At 42.9% G+C, this 20277-nt stretch overlaps 1 protein-coding gene across 15 annotated transcripts in view; it reads left to right on the top strand.

Moving 5' to 3' along the window:
• Unc79 (unc-79 homolog, NALCN channel complex subunit) overlaps window positions 1-20277 on the top strand; it is a 234441-nt gene that overhangs the window by 109333 nt on the left and 104831 nt on the right. For 14 of the 15 annotated variants that reach the window (XR_005876171.1, XM_040742598.1, XM_013112205.3 and 11 more), the window contains 7 exons: window positions 372-495; window positions 2115-2255; window positions 4097-4318; window positions 7166-7393; window positions 12126-12267; window positions 15969-16048; window positions 16140-16288. Coding sequence is in view for 14 of the 15 variants with exons in the window: in XM_040742598.1 (XP_040598532.1) it covers window positions 372-495; window positions 2115-2255; window positions 4097-4318; window positions 7166-7393; window positions 12126-12267; window positions 15969-16048; window positions 16140-16288 (1086 nt within the window). In the remaining variant the exon portion in view is untranslated. The remainder of the gene's footprint in view (window positions 1-371; window positions 496-2114; window positions 2256-4096; window positions 4319-7165; window positions 7394-12125; window positions 12268-15968; window positions 16049-16139; window positions 16289-20277) is intronic. The other variant, XM_040742597.1, reaches the window with a different exon arrangement.

The following is a 20277-nucleotide window of genomic DNA, read 5'->3' as shown; positions in this document are numbered from 1 at the left end:
TCAGAAAAAGACTTGTTCTCATGGAGCAGTAAATGTAAATCATTCCCTTTGTTTATTTTCAGATATGGTTGCTAGGATATGTTGGGAAAGTATAAAGGGAAATGACTTTAGATAGTGGGCTAGTTTCTTCTATTAAGTCCCATATGGAGACGAATGCTAATATAATGTTATCACAACCACAGGATTGTTTCTATTTAATTATGGAAACTCTCCTCTTAAAGTAGCGAAACATGTGAATGTCTAATGAGAACACAAGGTAACTAATCTAAAGGCTTTAGCTCTCCAAGGTTGTAGTTTGGAATACTTCCGTGGCACCAGTAGTCTTTGGTGTGTGCCCATTGGTCACTTAGTTCTGTTGCTCTGCTTTCCAGCAAAATGTTTGACATAGAGCTGTGTCCTCTGCCGTTTTCAATGGAAGAGATGTTTGGCTTTATTAGCTGCCGGTTTACGGGTTACCCTTCCACAGTGCAGGAGCAAGCACTACTCTGGCTTCATGTAAGTGAACGATGCCACCATTTTGTGCAGTGTTTAGATGCCTAGGGGAAGGGGGAAAGGCTTTTGAATCGACTCCAAATCTTTGTGTTTATGAAAGTGTGCTGCAGGCTTAATGTCACATGTGCAGAGATAAGTGGCTAAATTTCTGATATGTAGCTGTAGCTATAGTGAATAAATGTATTTGGTAATATTACCAAACTTGAGGGCCTTTTAGTCCTGTGTTTGGCTAGGTATCCTGGGTTCAGAGAAATTGCCTTTGCCTGGGAAGATTGAGAAACACTCATGGAGGGAAAGGTTAGTGCTGTCCCCTCAGCTCAGGCTGACTTCCTCTTCTGTCTCCATCAAAGAGCACAAACAATCTTTTAAAGCCCACCTCACAGATTACCTCCTCTCAAGTTTTCTGTAGCTCTCAGTCCACCCAGATCATTGTTCCGTCTTGTAGCATTTGACAGGTTCTCCTTGTGAATTCTCTCCTTTCCAAGTTTTTTTGAGGGGGCAGATTATGGGGGTTGGTTTTCCTTCAGCTTACAAACCTTCAAATTCAGGGACCCCATCTTATTTTTAACTTTATGGTCTACCTAAGCCTTTCCTCCTGGCATTTGGGTATGCATTTTATTTAATAAACACTCAGTTAAAAAAATAATTAAAAATTGTGAAATTGAGTACCATCCCATGAAGTTTAGGCAGTTTCACAAAATGAGAGCAGATCCATAGTTTAACTCTGATTACAGATATATATTTAAGTTTGCTTTCTCTGGTGCTGGGGGTCGAACTCAGGGCCTTTTGCATTGCTCTGAAGGTTGATGCTGCAATTAAGGTTTCAAAGTACTGGCCTAACCATTGCAGTGAATAGACAAGATAGGGCTCAAAACTAGCTGGCAGTAATGAGCTGTGGGGAGGCTTGCTGAGCCCTTGTATACCGTCAGATAAGGCCGGGTTAGAAGCAGACCTTTTCTCAATCTTCCTTCCTTCAAGCTGCTGACAGTGGGTGGAATGGTACCAGTAATTAAACCCAACAAAAGTGGTGATCACTTTCCAGAAAGCCACGAGGAGGGTTCTAGGGGAGAAGAGGGGGGGTTTATTCTGACTAGAGAAAGGAAGCATGGACCTCCAAAAAGTTCACTGCAGATGAGGTCTGTTTGCCTCGAGAGGATGTGAACTTACACCAGAAAGCAAGATGGCGTGCAGCGTTCAGTCAGAGTAGGAGTGGGCCAGGGTGCGGATGCTGCAATGATACGAGCTGAGGGAAAAGGCTCCTCTCTAGAGAGGAGGACACAGTGTCACGGGAGATAGCAGAAAGAACGCTGGAGCTTCCTGGACAGTGTGGAGGGGAAAGTGGAGGCTCCAAAGATGGCTGACTTCCTTAGTGGGAAAAATTGAAAATGACTGTGTGCATATGTGTATGCTAGCTGTCTTCACAATCAGTAGTTTACACAGAGAAAATGTTAAACTTAGTTTTCTGAGGTCACAATCAGTAGTTTACACAGAGAAAATGTTAAACTTAGTTTTCTGAGGTCACAATCAGTAGTTTACACAGAGAAAATGTTAAACTTAGTTTTCTGAGGTCGAAAATTTACTTTTTGGGGTGTATGTGTGTGTGTGATTTTTTTTTCCCCCAGGTACTATCGGAGTTAGATATCACGGTTCCACTTCAGCTCTTGATAAGTATGTTTTCTGATGGTGTTAATTCTGTCAAAGAATTGGCAAATCAAAGAAAATCAAGAACCAATGAGCTGTCAGGGAACACCGCAGCACGAAGGGTAATTATTGCCTTGACTTTTCTTGTCCTACTTGCTAAGACTTGGGAAATGCTCAGCAGCTATTCTGGCCTCCAAAGTAGCATCATTAGAGATCTCTTTGAAAAGATTGTGTCAAGTTCCAGTCCATTAATATTTTAATTACATTAAATAAGAAAACATTTGTTAAAGACAGACTTGATATATCCTTTAATCAATTAAGTTGCTGTTTTCATTTCTTTTAAATTTAAATTTTGTCATTGAGAGAGCAAGAGAGTATTTTTGTTTTTCCTGTTTATATTCTACCTCTGGGGGTAGGGTGTTTCCTGGTAAACAGGAATTCTTTTCTAGTTACTGACAGTATTACACTTTGAGGGAGGGATTGGGGTGACTTTTTTGTTTGTTTTGTGTTTGGAGAAGACACATTCAACTTGTGGAGACCTTAAAAGTCAGCTGAGATCTTTTTATTGAATCTTTATGGGTGAGAAAAGTACCTAAGAATGGTTGCTGTGCTTTGTAACATGTCCATGGAGGACCTGAAGGAGTTTCTGTAGGTGGAGGGATGTTCTCAGACTATGATCAGTTTCTGAGAGGTTAGTCCCTGAGATCTCAACTCCCTGCATGGCAAGCCTGTCCCCAGAATGCTCCCAAAGCCATTACACTGACATCTGGGTATCAGAAACCCTAATGAGGTCATGGGGTCATAGGTTGTCCTTAGTGCTTTTCTGAAAAAGAGCATTGCTTGCCTGTCCTTTTGAGACTCGCAGGTTGTATAGCAAGCTCTGGTGGCACGGTCCTTCAGTCTGTGTAGGGTTCACACTGAACAATGTCACAAGTTTGCAAGAATCCATCATCCTCATTTTCACAGATACTGAGCCTTATAAGATCCAGTGAAGTGACACTGTAAGCATGCATCCTAACTCATAAGGGGAACTTGAACAGTGTTCACTGTGCTTCCTGATTACTGGAATGGTCCTTCTGGGATAAAATAGGATTTTGAGCATGCTACACAGACAGACAGGACTCTACCATAGAATTTACTGCCCTTAGTTTTAGTGGGGATCCTGCTGGTGGTGTTATGAGAACAGTTAAAAGCAGCCACAGCTGGTGATAGCTCCGTCGGAAGCCACTGTACCTGCAGGGTTGAAGGGTGAGGAACTCCAGCAGCCATCCTGGAGCTGGAACTCTAGTAGGTGGCTGACCGAGGTCACCATAGAGTGGTGACCGCAGGTGCACAGCAGAGCAGGCAGAGCGGCAAGAAATATTCCCACCTTTTGCCCCTGCAGCCCTTGTGTTCTCCTGATGCCTGCCGTGGACTGAGCCCACCTGGACACCAGGCAGCAGAGTAGCCAGATGATACAGAGTAGAGAGCAGGGTAAAAAAGCTCAGTGAGGGTTTTGGGAGGGGTTAGAATGGGTACGTGGGACACAGCCAGTACAACAGGTCCATTGCATCTTTTCTTGTGTGACTGTGATCATTATGATCCTAGAGGCCAGTCTAAAGTCCTTCCAATCTAGAAGTCTCCATTTATAACTCTAAACATTATCTTAAAATGTTTTACCTTTATAATTTCTCATTTTCAATGTTTTCAGTGATTTAGCCACTGTAGTTTCTTCTGGCAGCATTTGGTGGGATGGAAATAATAGCCGACACCATCATTCTTAGGGTTCCAACTCATTTCCAGACAGCTAGTATGGAAATGTGGATGTCTTCCTGCCTCATTTATACATTTTGTGGGGATACAGATGATTTTGGGGAGCTAGTATGACAGCAGGAAACACCTTCCCTAGGGTCCCCAGACACCACGGAGAGCCTTTGGAGCCTTCCTGAGGTCATTTGCATTTTGCTGGTGTGCTTTCTTCCAGGTGAGTGTCGCCTCTGATCCTGGTCGACGAGGTCAGCACAATGTGTTGAGTCCGTTTCATAGCCCTTTCCAGAGTCCGTTCCGGAGTCCCATGCGTAGTCCATTTCGTAGCCCTTTCAAGAATTTTGGACACCCAGGAGGAAGGACTATTGATTTTGACTGTGAAGATGATGACATGAATCTAAATTGTTTCATCCTCATGTTTGATCTTCTCCTAAAGCAGGTAGTGGAGTGTGAGAGTCCTTTCGTTCACAGGGTGGGCATAAAGAGGACCCTGTCCTAGTGAGTTACCTATTGGGTGGCCTCTTTGCTCTCATTGATGCGGGGCAACATCATTTAAGACACTTTCAGACGCCAAGGAGTCTAAAAACGACTTAATGTGACTGTCTGCAGTGTCTTTGACACATGAAAATGGATCTGAGTTTTAGAAACATTGTTTAGGTTGAATAGGATGGATGAAAAATCTGGATACTGCTATTGTTGGGAAGACCATGGCAGACTTTTGTAGCGATGGGGATACTTTAGGTATGTTTTATAAACTGACTTCTGAAAGGAATTTTAAAAGCTGAAAAGGCTCTGATGACAAGGATATTTCCTTGTAATTAAAAGACTGAAATTATTTTGAGTTTGCATCAAGTCACAAGAATAGTTCAAAGAACCTTCAACACCTTGCTCTCAAAATTTTCAGGTGTTGTTGGCCCTTGTTTTCTTAATGAGTTGTTGAGAGTACGTTGCAAACAAGGTATCTATCTCCACACTTCAGATTTGAATAAATCATAAAGTATTACTATCTAACTTATGGGTCATATTTGTAGCAAAGCAAAAGTAAACTCAGCCTAATTTAAATTTTATTTCTTTATCTATTTATTTATTTTGTGTGTGTGTGGCTACCTGCATGTGTTTTTGAAAAGATACATCTTTTAAAACTCATAACTCAGTGTGATATGACACATTTAAAAGATCTTGTATCTCAGTATTTCACTATTGTCCAGATCTTGGTTTCTGAGTACTATTATCCAAGGAAAGGAATCAGTGTTCTTTAGAGAAACGACTAGTCCTGGAGTTGAGACAAGAAAGAGTCTGGAAAGTCTCACAGTGCCAGAAATTAAGGAACTATTTTAAAAGAGTGTGGAAGGCTAAGGATGTAGCTCAGTGGTAGAGCGGGGGGGCTCCAAATGTTCAAGGCCTCTGGCTGAGTCCTGAAACCACAAAGGAGAAAGAAAGAGAATGGTGTGGATGTGTTAAAAGAAACAGAGCCGGTTTGAAGGAATTTGAACTGACCTGACAGGAGTGGCCTGAGCAGCAGAATAACTAATCATGGCGGCAGACGGTGTGACTCCACAGGCACAGGAATGATCAGATGACTAGTAAGCAAGCAATAGAGAACAGGCTGCCCTAGTGGGAAGTGTCCTGCTACAACATCAACAAGTGCAGGAAAAAAGGATGGACTTGGAATATGATAATTTTGAAGTCATTGTAATAGCAATTGATTCAGCATGAACCATCCACCATGTTTAAACCAGTAGCAGAGTCGGATAAGAAACCAGAAATCACACAGGCCATGTACTAATTACAGAAGGTAAAGGGGAGCCCTCTCTTGGTGTCTTTAGGAGATCCCAGAAACATCCACAGACACCATAATCCATGCGTGTTCAAGTCTCATATAGGAAATGGCACAGGATTTGTATACAACAGTACCTAATATAACATATGTACATCCCTTCAAATCCTATCACTTGATATTTGTAACACCTAATACAATGTGAGTGTCATGAATAGCTGTTACACTGCATGGTTTAGGTAAGAAGAAGACAAGCCTGTACCTGTTCAGGGAAGATGCAAGGATCTTTTCCGACTATTTTTGTCCTTGGCTGTAGTTGGATTTGCAGATGTTGAACCCAGGGTACAATGTATCATTGTAATAATTTTCTAGTAGAGAAATTGATGAGACACAAACTCTCATCAGTAATTCTACCCTATGCTTCCTGATGTAAGATCTTTAAAAGTATTTAATTATGTGTGTATGTGTCTGATGGAGATGCAGTGTGAGTCCAGGTGCTCCTGGAGTCCACAAGAGGACATTGGATCCCCTGCAACTGGAGTTTCAGGCAGTTGTAATCAGCCTGAGGAGGGTCCTGGGAACTGAACTCAGGTCCTCTGGAAAAGCAGCAAATACTCTCAAGTGCTGAGCCATTACTCCAGCCCCTGCCTCTTGATACAATAACCAGAGAGGATATAATATCACATGTGTCAGCTTCTTGCCTGTCCCCAAATGTATGCCTCAATTAATATGGAAAAATCAAACTCTATTTGAAATACATTTTACAAAATAAAAGGGCTATATTCTCAAAAAAAATCAGGGGCAGGAATCAAAATGACCAAGGAATTAATTCTAGACAGCGACTGAAGGTCTGGGGACACAGTTCAGTGGTACAGTGCCTACCTCACTATGTGAGAAGCTCTAAGTGAAGTTGCCAGCACCACAGGGATGAAAAGTCACTGTCCCAACAAGCACAGGGCATCTTCCTTAAATTCCAACACTTGAGAGGATGAGACAGGAGGACTGTTGCAAGTTCAGGGTCAACCTGGCCTACATAGTGAGTACTGAGCAGATGGGCCTATATAGTGAGACCATATTTTAGAGAGAGAGGAAAAAACCTAGAAAATAGAATAAATAATTAGATTAAGCAATCTTGGGTTGTTCTATAAGTAAAACAAAACAAAACAAAAAAGGTTACAGGGATTAGAGAGATGAATCCTCTGGAAGGACAGAATATTGACTGTCCTTCCAGAGGACCCAGGTCTGAATCCCAATACATGTTGGCTTGGAACCATCTGTAATGCCACAGGTGATTTTAAGGATAATTTGTAACTTTATCTTGTATTTATGTTATTTTTAGATGGATGCTAGGAAGCAGTGTGTCTCCGTGGCTTTTGAGCAAATATTGTATTAAAGTAATTTAATAATTGGCAAGCACTATGTCAATAGAATGCTGGATTAAGGACCAAATTCTGCCTCTTTTCTCCCTTCCTCTCTCTCTTTCTCTGTGTCCTTTTGTGTGTCTTTCAGATGGAGTTACAAGATGATGGCATCACGATGGGCTTAGAGCACAGTTTGTCAAAGGACATCATTTCTATCATCAACAATGTCTTCCAGGCCCCCTGGGGGGGCTCCCACAGCTGCCAGAAGGACAAAAAGGCAAAGGAATGTAACTTATGCCAGTCTAGCATCCTCTGCTACCAGCTTGCTTGCGAACTCCTGGAGAGACTAGCCCCCAAAGACGAAAGCCGCCTGGTGGTAAGCAGTTGAACAATGAGATGACTCACCATGAACAAAGCTGGTGTGATGGGGGATATTTCACCGTTATCCAGGATAGGAGATGGAGGCATAGGATACAGAATGTTTGAGTGGTGGCAACTCTACCCATAGAATTTTTCACAAACACAGAACATTACTGGTGTCCCTAAAGGACTCTTTATCACTCAGTTACTTTTATGAAGTTGAAGTAATAGTGGACATCACAGAGTTAAATATAAAGTAGATTGTATGTGGATACTGACTCAAGGAACTCACCAACTTTATCAACAATGAAGAAAACCCATTCTCTTTTCTGATTATGTTCATGATTTGCTTTTAGGAAAAATCACATAAAGAATTGACAGCTGATGGATGCCACACTTCAGTGACTCCATACTTTAGCTTTCTTCTGTATAGCATATTTTAAAGGGCTCACATAACACTAAAATACCTATCAGAGGTAGATGAAACTGAGTTATCCAAGCCACCCTCTGCCTTCTTCTGCTTCTTCACCAATTATTTTGGGTCAAAAGTTACTTATCTAAAAAGATCCAAACTCTTTGAAGTATCACATATAAGCAATAAAGTCTGCTTTCAGCAGCAGTCTATTGATCTTATTAGTCTTGTCTTAATATAATATTCCTTAACACAGCCATTGGGAAGTTACTATAAGACACTCTCCCCACACCCCATTTTTCTCTCCAACTACTGTCCATGCCCAACACTCTGAATGATGCATGGGCATTGATTTGTTAGTGATGAAGCTCTAACCACCTCTTAAAAGGCCCACCTGGTCTCACCTCAATATCACACGGGGACAATCTCAACAGGGTGTAAGGGAACAAACTAGCACACAGCTTGAATGTTCAAGAAGAGCTACCATGCATCATGAGAGTTGGATCTCATTCTCAAGAGAAAGTTTGGAAAGAAAGAAATGCTTCAGAGTAATGTAGTCTAATTCTGGGAAGAGCCAACTATTAAGAGGGAAAAAGAGAAGACCAAAGGTAAAGCTTCACAAAGAGGTCAGGACCACTCGAGAAAAACCGAGGGGAGTGATAACAAAGAAACCAAGGCAGGAGACAGTGCCCAACAGGAGGGAATATTGAACCTCACATTCCGAGGAGAGGAAAAAGAAAAATGCCCAGAGAATCCTGCAGTTGGTGGGTCCTTTGTGCCCTTGGGGATGGTGGTAACCAGGGAGTGAAGGCAGATTCTAGCAGCTCACAGTTCGAGAACAAGTCAACTGAAAAAATGTCTGTATGGATCCTAGGCATCTCTTTGGAGGATGAACTGTAAGGGGAAGAGGCCACACGGGGTTGTCCTGAGCTCTCTCTCATCCTAGCAAGCTTGCGTCATCCAAGACAAAGAGGAAAATTAAGCATAAATATAGAGAACCTGAGCCAGCCCAAGCAATCAATCCTTCATCTCTCTCTCTAGTTTTTTGAGACGGGGTTTCTCTGTATTGTTTTGGAGGCTGTCCTGGAACTCGCTCTGTAGACCAGGCTGGCCTCGAACTTACAGAGATCCGCCTGCCTCTGCCTCCCAAGTGCTGGGATTAAAGGCGTGAGACACCAAACGCCCGGCTTCCTTCATGTCTCTTAATTTCTCACAACATTCTTAATATAAATTTGTTTACTTAATATGAATTTGGAGACGAAGCCAGGGCTCTGATTGTCTTTGAAATTCAGCTGGGAGAGAGGCTCTCTTGAGTAAGAGATGTCTGTCCTGGAACATGGTCTTCGCCACCTGTACTGGCCATCTTAGGTCTCTCCTCGTCTTCCTGGGTCAAGGGGAGGACACGGTGAGATAAGCACATGGAGAATGGGCTGGTGGAATGCTTGGGCTAGTTTTCAAGGCAGGCAATGCTGGTCCTGTCACAGTGGATTCCTGGTGCTTGTAAATAAATCAGCAAGCAGCAGGTAACTGTCCACATGAAACCCAGCTGACAATGTGACTGGCTATCTTGTTTATAGGTGGCCTAGGAACAGAGCCAGCCTCAGTAAACCTGTGAAGCTGGGAAAATTATTTTTCAGAGACCTTGATGGAGTTCATTTTCTCTGTCAGTTAAAGAAGTAAAAGGCAGAAAAATTCTCCAGTGCAGCAAGTGACAGCAGGGGAAATCTCAGACACAGCAGACAGAAGCAGCAGGGAAAGAAAGATGGTTATTAGAGGTGAGGAGACATGCAATACACACATGCTCCCTCCTTTCCTTCCTCCCTCCCTCCGTCCCTCTCTCTCCCTTTCACACACACACACACACACATACACACACACACACACACAGACACACACACACAGAGACACACACACAGACACACACACAGACACATACACACAAACACACACACACAGACACACACACACAGATGCACACACAGACACACAGACACAGACACACACAGAGACACAGATACACAGACACACACACAGATACACACAGACACATACACAGACACACAGACACACAGACACAGATACACAGACACACACACAGACACACACAGACACACACACAGATACACACAGACACACACAGACACACACACAGATACACACAGACACACACAGACACACACACAGATACACACAGACACAGACACACACACAGACACAGATACACAGACACACACACAGACACACACAGATACACACAGACACACACAGACACACAGACACAGATACACAGACACACACACAGACACACACACAGATACACACAGACACACACACAGATACACACAGACACACACACAGATACACACAGACACACACACAGATACACACAGACACACACACAGATACACACAGACACACAGACACAGACACACACACAGACACAGAAACACAGACACACATATGCACACGCACTTGAGGGAGAGATGGAGGGGTGGTTCATGAGGCACACGTAGATAAAGCAGAGCAGGACCAGGCGTGTGAAGAGTCTTTGAGGGATCTTCTCTCTCTAACACAGGGTTGGCCAGGTTGAACAAAGATAGGAAAGCTGATGGGCCCCAAACTGTCCTGATCAGTCCTTGAACTTGTCCAACTCATCCACAGCATGGGGCTCCTACTGGGGGAAAAGAAGTACACCAGACCTTTATGCCTTTGTGTCTGGTCATGAGTATGAGGAAAACCCCACAAGTTTCCCATCTTTATGATCCATTTGGGACCCCTTTTTCTGTCTATCTATCTGTGATCTGCCTGATTCCTAGTCCCAAACGGTCAGCCACTGTCTTAGCATTACTTACTTTCTGATGCCCTTTATTGACTCTCTTTGCCTATTTGTTTTGAACTGGCTGCCAAATAATTCTTTAAGAATAATTGTTGGTTAAAATATTAGCTAGAAGGGTAATTTCCAAAGAGAGTATTTGGTGATAACACTGACAAGAAAAAGGATAAGAGGGGCTGGAGAGATGGCTCAGAGGTTAAGAGCACTGACCACTCTTCCAGAGGTCCTGAGTTCAATTCCCAGCAACCACATGGTGGCTCACAACCATCTACAATTCAATTTGGTGCCCTCTTCTGGCAGAACACTGTATGTGTAATAAATAAATAAATAAAATTTTTTTAAAAAAGAGAGAAAAAGGATAAAATAGCTAGAAATTAGATATTTATATAATGGCCATACCTCATGTATTCCTCCACCTTGCTTTTTGAGATAGGGCCATGCTGTGTCATCCAGGCTGGCCTTGAACTCTGGCTCATACAACCTGTGCCTCCTGAGTGCAGGTCTTTATTTTCTCTTTACTTTCTGTTTCCTGTTCTTTACATTGCAGTTTGTTTTACACATGTAAATCTCTCTCTCTCTCTCTCTCTCTCTCTCTCTCTCTCTCTCTCTCTCTCTCTCTCTCTCTCTCTCATACATATGTATATGTATATAAATGATGCTGGCGTATGCACATTATTGTGCAACCAATCAATCTCCAGGACTTTTTTTCCCGAGACAGGGTTTCTCTGTGTAGCTTTAGAGACTGTCCTGGAACTCACTCTGTAGACCAGGTTGGCCTTGAGCTCACAGAGATCCACCTGCCTCTGTTCCGAAGTTCTGGGATTAAAGATGTGCGCCGCCACCACCCAGCCAATCTCTAGGACTTTTAACAACAATTGCCCATCTTGCCATTCCCAGCTCCTACTGTCCGTTTCTATAACTTTGGCTACTGTAGATGTCTACGTGACTGCCTACAGTATTTGTCCCTTGTGACTGGCTTATGTCACTTGGCGTCATGTCCTCAAGCTTCCTCTGGTGTACCAGGCATCAGTATCTCCCTGTAAAACCTGAGTAACAATCTGTTGTGTGGATAGACATTTTGCTGATCCATCAGTCTGTTGATAGACACCTGAGTTGTATACCTTTGCTCCCTTTAACTCACAAATTACATCAACTCCTTGCTTCTAATACATTGCCTCATCCAGGTAAGCAGAATCGGCATTATGTCTGAAAACAGTAACTCCTAAATAAGTTGTGAGTGGGATACTGATCTCTGGGGCTAAAGGAAGGTGTGGGAGCTGTCTAAGCAGATCAGTCAATGTTTTATTTTCCTGTAACCTGTAAACAAAAGCAAATGTTTCACCAGTGGTCCATGCACATCCCTCAGTAGGGTGGATGTAAGTGTAGGTACGGGCTCTTCTTTTGGCTACCACAGAGTTGGGTAGAACAGGCTGATCCACCGTTGTCAATTTAAACCAAGCTGTTCTTTATGGCCCCTCCCATAGCTGCTTGTATTTATTGCAGGAGCCCACAGACAGCCTTGAAGATAGCCTCCTTTCTTCCAGACCAGAGTTCATTATAGGGCCTGAGGGAGAAGAGGAGGAGAACCCAACAGCCAAGCATGGAGAGAATCCAGGTACCCGTACAGCGCCCTCAGAACATGCTGGTAAGTGGAATTGGCTGATGGGAGTACGGAATGTACACTTTTAGGCTTATACAACTTCAGCAACTTGGAGAAGTTCAATGCTGCTTCCGTAGTGTAGACTATATAGATGAAGCATTTCCTACCATGTAAGAAAGAGAACAGCTCTGTTATGGCCCCAGAGGAGTGCCAGCCTCCAAGTCTCTTCCTGGCCCCAGGATCTTGTTGTCAGTAAAAACTCATCCTGGTATATAGAGACCTAATGTGATATTTATATACTGCACTGTGTTCTCTATGCAGAAGTAGCTGAGAATGGCTGAGATGGAGGATGCTAACAGTCTCAATTATCGAATGCTTTTGGACAGAGGCAATAGAACTTGTGTCCACACAGCATCTGCATCTTGGGAGACTGGCCAAGACCCTAGACAGGTGCCTCAGTGTGCTCCAGGGCTGGTCATTCCTTCTAGTTGGAAGGATGGTTTCTTTGTAATTTCTTTAAAGGCTATTGATGTGCGAACTAAGGACACCAAGATGGCAGACAGACTGGGAAATCATTCCCTAACTTCTCACACTCAGAGTTAAGATGTGTCCTCATGCCTAGGTTTGAATGGTGATGCTTTGGGGGTTTGTAAAGGACTTAGGACAGATTTGGGCAGCCTTTAAGACTTTATTCCTACTGTCTTAGACTGTCTTGCTCCTGGGAGGTCCACTCTAGGATTAGGAAGCATGTGGGCTTTATCCTTTTGGTGAACAGCAAACATTCTTAGGGGACTATTTTCTGTGGTACATGATAATTACATTCACTACAAAATCCTTGCTGTAACTAAGTGCTTGTGGAAGGATGGATACTATAAATGGTTAGTAGACTCTGACTGTCTGACTCTATGGAAAATTAGAGAAGGTGATGTGTTTTACTGGCTCTGCAGTAGTAAAGGCTCCATGTTACATCCTCTGTAACCTCCTCGGTTGGGGTGGGAATTGGTAGAAAAAATGAAGGCAAATGATGAAACTCCCCATCCAACTTCCACCAGTACTATGCCTTTCCTTATGTAAATAGTTTCTCTTTCTATATATGTACACACACACACACACACACACACACACACACACACACATCTTCGACAAATCAACAATGAAAAGCCAAGTCCCAGACAGGCTAAGTGACTTGTATATGGCTTGTGTAATTCATTTATAATGTACACTCAATATGTATTTAAAAAAATAAACAAGACCCTAACCTCTACCTCTGATTCAATAGTGGGCAGGGTCGGAGAATTAGGAAATCAAACACTACAGTGTTACTAGGGACAGGAGCTGGAACCAGGACTCTTGGTTTCTTAGAGGCAATGGTCTTGCTTTATGGTTGCGGCTACTGGAACACAGAGCTGGAGTTATGTTTCTGTTAAGCTTTATATCTATCAGGATCTCATAATTTATGCTCTTTCTGTGAAAATAGTTTTATCTCATAGCACACAACACAATTAATTATCACTTCTTTTTGTTGTTTTTGAGATAAATGTTCACTGAATAGTCCAGGCTGAATTGGAACACACCATGTATGCCAGGTTTGGTCTTGAATTCGCATTAATTCTCCTGCCTCAGCTTTGTAGTACATTGGTTCTAGGATATAGCACCTTCCTCTCTATAAGTGCCCCAGCCCCTGATATAAAAGGGATAGCAATTGTTCATAACTTATACATATCTTCCTATTTAGTTTAAATTATCATCAGATTACTTATAATTCTTAATTTTGTTTTGCAATACTACAGGTTGAACCTAGGGCCTTGTGCATGCTAGGCAAGTGCTCTACTGTTTGAGTTACTTTAACGCCCCATATTGTTTACAGAATAATGGCCTAAAAGAAATGAAAATCTGTGTGTGTTCAGAGCAGATGCAGCCTGGCTCTCCAGTGAGCCTTGCTTCGTTGAGTCTGCATATAGGAAGCTATGGTCACAGAGGCCTCATATTCTTCCAATGAAGTTGGTATAAATTCTGCCTTTTAAAACATTTGTGCCCCTCCCCCCAGTCCTACTTCAAGGCTCCCATCACAGCCTCAGCCTGATTTCCTCCTTTTGTCTTTTGCCCCCTTGCATGGTGCAGTTATAAACTCACTCCTGAGTATGTTCATAATGCCTGTGCGTGGGAAGTTGAGGCAGGAGGATCATGGGTTCTGAGCCATTCTGTAGTATATTGTGAGATTCCAAAAAACCAAAATGGAAAAAAAACCTGGAATAATGTATATCTCCTGTAATACTCTCCTGGACCAGGGTTCCCTGCCACTCTGAAACTGGTGCTGCTTCTGTCCTGTGGCCATCAGTGGTGGTCCTGGGCTCTCCTGCTCAGAGAACCTGGGTGCTACAGGAATGGACTCAGTGATGTCCAATACTTTACCTGTTTCCTCTTTCTGCATTTGCAGGAAGATCTATTTCTCACAGATACCAGCTGTGTCTATCACCAAAGCTATTTGTACACTTTCACATTAACCATAATGAGTTGGGTGCTGATAACAGTGTGTAAAATGCCTTTGAGTAGATCATTGAGAAAGTGACTGATGTACCAGCCAAGAGGATTTGGCTCTCATTGTCTCCTATCCTAAGAAATGCCAGAACTTACATTGGCACATTATTTTGCCCATCTTGCAGTAGTTTTTTTAAAAAACAATATTTTTGTTAACTCCTTGAAAATTTCTTATGATGTATTTTGTTCCTATTCATCTCCGCTCCTCCTTAACGCCTCCCAAACCCACCCCCAACCTCATTCTTTCAACTTTTTTTTTAATAGCGCATAGACTCCACTTTGTGCTGGGCAAGTATACATGTGTGTGAGACCATTCACTGGAGCAGGACCTACCTACCAAGGGCCATACAACGACTCTCACTCACATCCAAGCCATTTAATGTCAAAAACCCCTCAGCTAGGGGTAAGGGTCTTGAGAACCCTTCCTCCTTCTATGCTATAATATCCCATTAGTTTTGATGTCTGGCTAACTTGGTAACTCTAGCATGCCTGTATGCACACTGTAGTGTTGTCCCATTTTGGAGGCCCAGCTTGGAGAACCTCACAAGAACATCTATGAGCGGTGTTTTCACTTGGAAGCCATCTTTTATTTCAAAGTGTCTTATTTGCCAGTCTATATTGTAGCCTTTCTTTAGGTGCTAATCCAGCTGCTCCTCCCTCTTCCATACCTTCTATCTCCCTTTAACTATCAGGGAATGCCTTGCCAGCCCCAGGTTCCTTCACCCACAGGAGCACAGGCTCAGGCTGGGGTGGCTCAGGTAGCCAAAGACGCTGGGATAACATGCAGGCTCTGCGGCGAAAAATGGAGGCTGACAATCTTAGATTTAGGTTTCTTATATTTCCTCACAGAAGGGCATATGCTAAGGTCTCTCTCTCTCTCTCTCTCTCTCTCTCTCTCTCTCTCTCTCTCATACAGGGTTTCATTGTGTAGTTCTGCCTGTCCTGGCATTCACTATATAGACCAGGCTGGCCTTGAACACACAGAGATCTACCTGCTTCTGCCTCCCAAGTGCTGGGATTAAAGGCGTGAGCTAGCACACCCAGTGGGCACATGATAATATATATATAAAAAAACAAGTGAGAAATTCTACAAACATGTAATGCGTTTTCTACCTTCTCACCCCTCTCTGGTTTCATAATCTTGATGAACTAATGAATGATGGGAGGAAGGGAGCCAGGCTAACCTTTGTGTAATTATCTTTCCATAGCAATAAAGAATGATACGGAAAGAAAATTTTGCTACCAACAGCTTCCAGTAACGTTGAGACTAATATATACCATTTTCCAGGTAGATTTTTCTGAAATATTTGAACATTTGGTTTGGTTTTGAAACTATTTGTTGTTTTGGAAAACGCAGTGACCGTGTGCTCTTTGCATAGGAAATGGCTAAGTTTGAAGAGCCAGACATTCTTTTTAATATGCTCAATTGCCTAAAGATTCTCTGTCTGCACGGAGAGTGTTTATACACTGCGAGGAAAGACCATCCTCAATTTTTAGCCTACATTCAGGACCACATGTTGATCGCAAGGTATGTACTGTTACCATTTTTGTTTATGTTTTGGCCTTCAGTTATAACAATTAAAGTGCGAGTAAGACTTACTCTATTTCATTTGATTTTTCCCTCCCAGAACAGTAATGCTAAAGAAACTCCCTTACTTCCTGTTTTTTTTGGGGGGAGAGGGGGTGTTCAAAGCAGGATTTCTCAGTGTAGCCCCAACTGTCCTAGAACTCACTTTGTAGAGCAGGCTGGCCTCAAACTCACAGAGATCCGCCTGTCTCTGCCTTTTGAGTGCTGGGATTAAAGTCGTGCGCCACCAACCACCAGGCCTGTTTTGGTTTTTGAGGCAGAGTCTCACTGTGTATCCCTGGCTTGCTTATAAGTCATTAGATCAAGCTGGCCTTGAACTCAGAGACCCACCTGCCTTTGTCTCGTGAGTGCTGAGATAAAAGGTGTGAGGTACTGCACTCATCTTTCCTGTATTGTGTCTAAGTATGCCAACAGGAAGAGGGTAATGTTTGCTTATTAGATTCTGTTGGGCCAGACATGTAAAATACGGGTCATTCTATGATTGAATTATGAATAGACCCTAGATAAACACCAGTGGCAGACAATGCTGCCGAGTGTGAGTTTTGTAAGATAGTAATCTTACTTGAACTAGAAATGTTGGCGGATACTGAGCCCCTCTGGGTGCCATCAGCCTTGCTTTCAAGACATAGAGGCATTTTGAGAATAATAATAGAACAGTGCCCTAGGTTTATGGTGCTTTCTTTCTGAGAACCTTCAAGTAACTGTTATAGTCTTCCTGGAGGAGAGCCAGAAAAAGGTAATTTTAAATGTTCGCACAATGTAAGAGGATAGTCTGATTTTTGAAAAGGCTTGTTCATGCATTGTAACAAAATCAAGTCGAGGCTTTATTTATTCATTCATTCAACAAATATAATAACCTATTTGTATTTTTGTTTATCATACTATTCTAGATGAGGGATTTTTCAGTCTAGTGTGGGAAGCGATGAACAATAAACATAAAAGGTGACAAGATATTTTATTGTTTAGTTTTGTGTGTTTTGGGTTCAGGAGATGGCTCAGAGGATGAAGTGCTGCTGTATAAGCTTGGGGACTTAGTTTGGAGTCCCAGCTAGCCACATAAAAGCCAGGCATGGTATTTTATCCCCAGCATTGGGGATGCAGAGACAAGCCAGACCTGTGGCCTTGCTGATCAGTCAGTCTCAGTAAAACCATGAAGTGCAGACTCATTGAGAAACCCTGTCTCAAGAAGGAAAGTGGAAAGCAGAGGAAACACTTAAAGACAACCTCTGGCCTCCACTCATGGGCAAGTGCACACTCATGGATGTGTTGTGGCATGAGCACTCGAGCACCCGTGTGCACGCGCACACACATGCACAAACACATGTGCACACACTCACACTCAAGCATACACACACACACTCTTGAGCATACACACACATGCACAAACACATGTGCACACACTCACACTCAAGCATACACACACTCTTGAGCATACACACACGTGTGTACACACTCACACTCAAGCATACACACATGCACAAACACATGTGCACACACTCACACTCAAGCATACACACATGCACAAACACACGTGCATACACTCACACTCAAGCATACACACATGCACAAACACATGTGCACACACTCACACTCAAGCATACACACACTCTTGAGCATACACACGTGTGTACACACTCACACTCAAGCATACACACATGCACAAACACACGTGCATACACTCACACTCAAGCATACACACATGCACAAACACATGTGCACACACTCACACTCAAGCATACACACACACTCTGGAGCATACACACACACATACACATGCACACACACTAGCACCATGAATCAGTCTATCTGGGGGCTGAAGGAAGGGACAGCCTTGATAACAATCTCCAAATGACAAACAAGAGTAAGATAATGGATAAACTAATACAGATTTCTGTCCTGTGTACACACAAGTCACAATCCAGTGTCATGTGGTAAGTGACTGTTCTACCCAGGTCACAGGTAGGCAAGAATCATTCTGAACTAATGATTGGCAGGCTCAGCAGCAGGTGCATCTGAGTCACATCATGGGACTGGATTATAATAGAAATGTAATATAGATAGGACATTTTTGGAAGGCAGGAATGTCAAGGACAAAGAGATAGTGGAGTTGATAAAAATGGGGGCAAGAAATGGGAAACACTGGTGAGGTGATGAACTAGGCTGCACTGTCTAAGGTGGGGTTTCCGGGGAGTAAGGAAAGCGATAGAGAAGCCAGCCAGGGCCAGGCATGACGAGTCTTGAAGATGGTGCCTCGCTTTGGCGATGGGTGGAGACCATGAAAAGTAGTGAAAACTGAACAAAGTCAGCACGCACTTTAGCTGGAAAGTGTGAAGAAGAGAGGCTCTGTAGACATGCTTCCGGGACTCAAGGGCTGTGAAGATGTACCTCAGAACACCTTTTCTCTAGAAAGTTTTCTGGTAAAGGAACAGCAACAGGCAAGGGAGTGGATGTCAAAGGCTTGGGGCGGTGCTAAAGAAAGTCTGGATAGATCTATGGTCAGAGGGGAGGGATTGCAGAAAAGAGTCCAGACAAGAGAATGTGGGGCCAGAATTAGAGCAGCCAGGCTCAGGCAGGCAGAGGACTAATAAGAATAAAGGCCATGGCGGAGCAGAGAGGGAATGCTGGAAGGAAAGATAACTTCACAAGTAAAGAAAGGATGTGAGTTAAGGGGGTTTAATAGAGGATTTAGCCTTAAGGAGAGTAAGGGGAGTGGGCTTCTCCACAGACACAAGATGGAGACTGGGTTGGGGGCTCCAAGGAGACAGGAGGGAAGCAATGGGAGTCGGTAAGAAATAACAAAGAATTGCTGCTGAAGGGAGCTAACTGCTTTTGGTGGGTGGTCTCAGGGTTTGGACTTCTTTTTGTCTAATGTTCAGGGGCACAGGAGTGAAGACCATGGTCACCAGGTGTACCCCATCTCGTCTTTTTTTCTCCCGTCCTTCTGTCACTTAGCCTCTTAGCCTAATACCAGCTTAGCTCGTTAGATCAAACTAATGACTTCTTTCTAGATCAGCTGACCCTGAGAGGCGGGTCCCTGGCAGCTTTTGATTGACATTGTGCTTCAGTCATTAAGTTTTGTTTTGTTTTTGTTTTTTTTTTTTCTGAGGCAGGGTTTCTCTGTGGCTTTGGAGGCTGTCCTGGAACTAGCTCTTGCAGACAAGACTGGTCTTGAACTCACAGAGATCTGCCTGCCTCTGCCTTCCCAGTGCTGGGATTAAAGGCATGTGCCATCAACGCCTGGCTTAGTCATGAAATTTTTGAAGGAGAGACACTGTGACCTGAAAAAAAGGGTTCTGATATTCTTAAGTTTGGGTCATATGTCTGCTGGCTCATAGACCCATCACTCAGTTCAGGACAGTACGGTGACTTGGTAAACCTGTTTTGTGCTCATCCTTATGGTAGGAAAAGTGGGAGACCTTGAGTACAGTCTTGATAGTTTTTAGAGAGGCTGTTGTTAGTGGACACGGAGTTATTCTTTGCCATTCAAAGAGGGGAAAGGCTGCTGGGCATAAAAAATTAAAAGCAAAACAATGAAACTATAGTTATTCACATAAGAGACAATTTTAAAGCCACTTATCACACTGTAATATTAATATAATTGTTAATTTTGTATATTATTTAATTCTTTTATATAGTTGGATTTGTATATGGAATTAAAGTTTTATGTTAATTTTTTCAATAAGGTTACCTTAAAGTAATATCTTCAGAAAACAGTAACAGATCCAAACGTAAATGTTTGTTGGAGGATTATAGTCTTGTGAATGAAGCACTTTCACCTAGACCTTCCCACTGTTACCCACTGTCTACACCTACCATAAGTTAAGACAGTGGTTCTCAACCTTACTAATACTGCGACCCTTTAATACAGTTCCTCATGTCGCGACCCCCAACCATAAATTATTTTTCTTATTGCTTTGTAACTGTAATTT

Source organism: Mesocricetus auratus, unplaced genomic scaffold (assembly GCF_017639785.1).
Source record: "Mesocricetus auratus isolate SY011 unplaced genomic scaffold, BCM_Maur_2.0 Super-Scaffold_15014, whole genome shotgun sequence".
Taxonomy (NCBI): Eukaryota; Metazoa; Chordata; class Mammalia; order Rodentia; family Cricetidae; genus Mesocricetus; species Mesocricetus auratus.
Note: the sequence above shows the minus strand (reverse complement) of the source record. Positions and strands in the feature narration are given on the sequence as shown.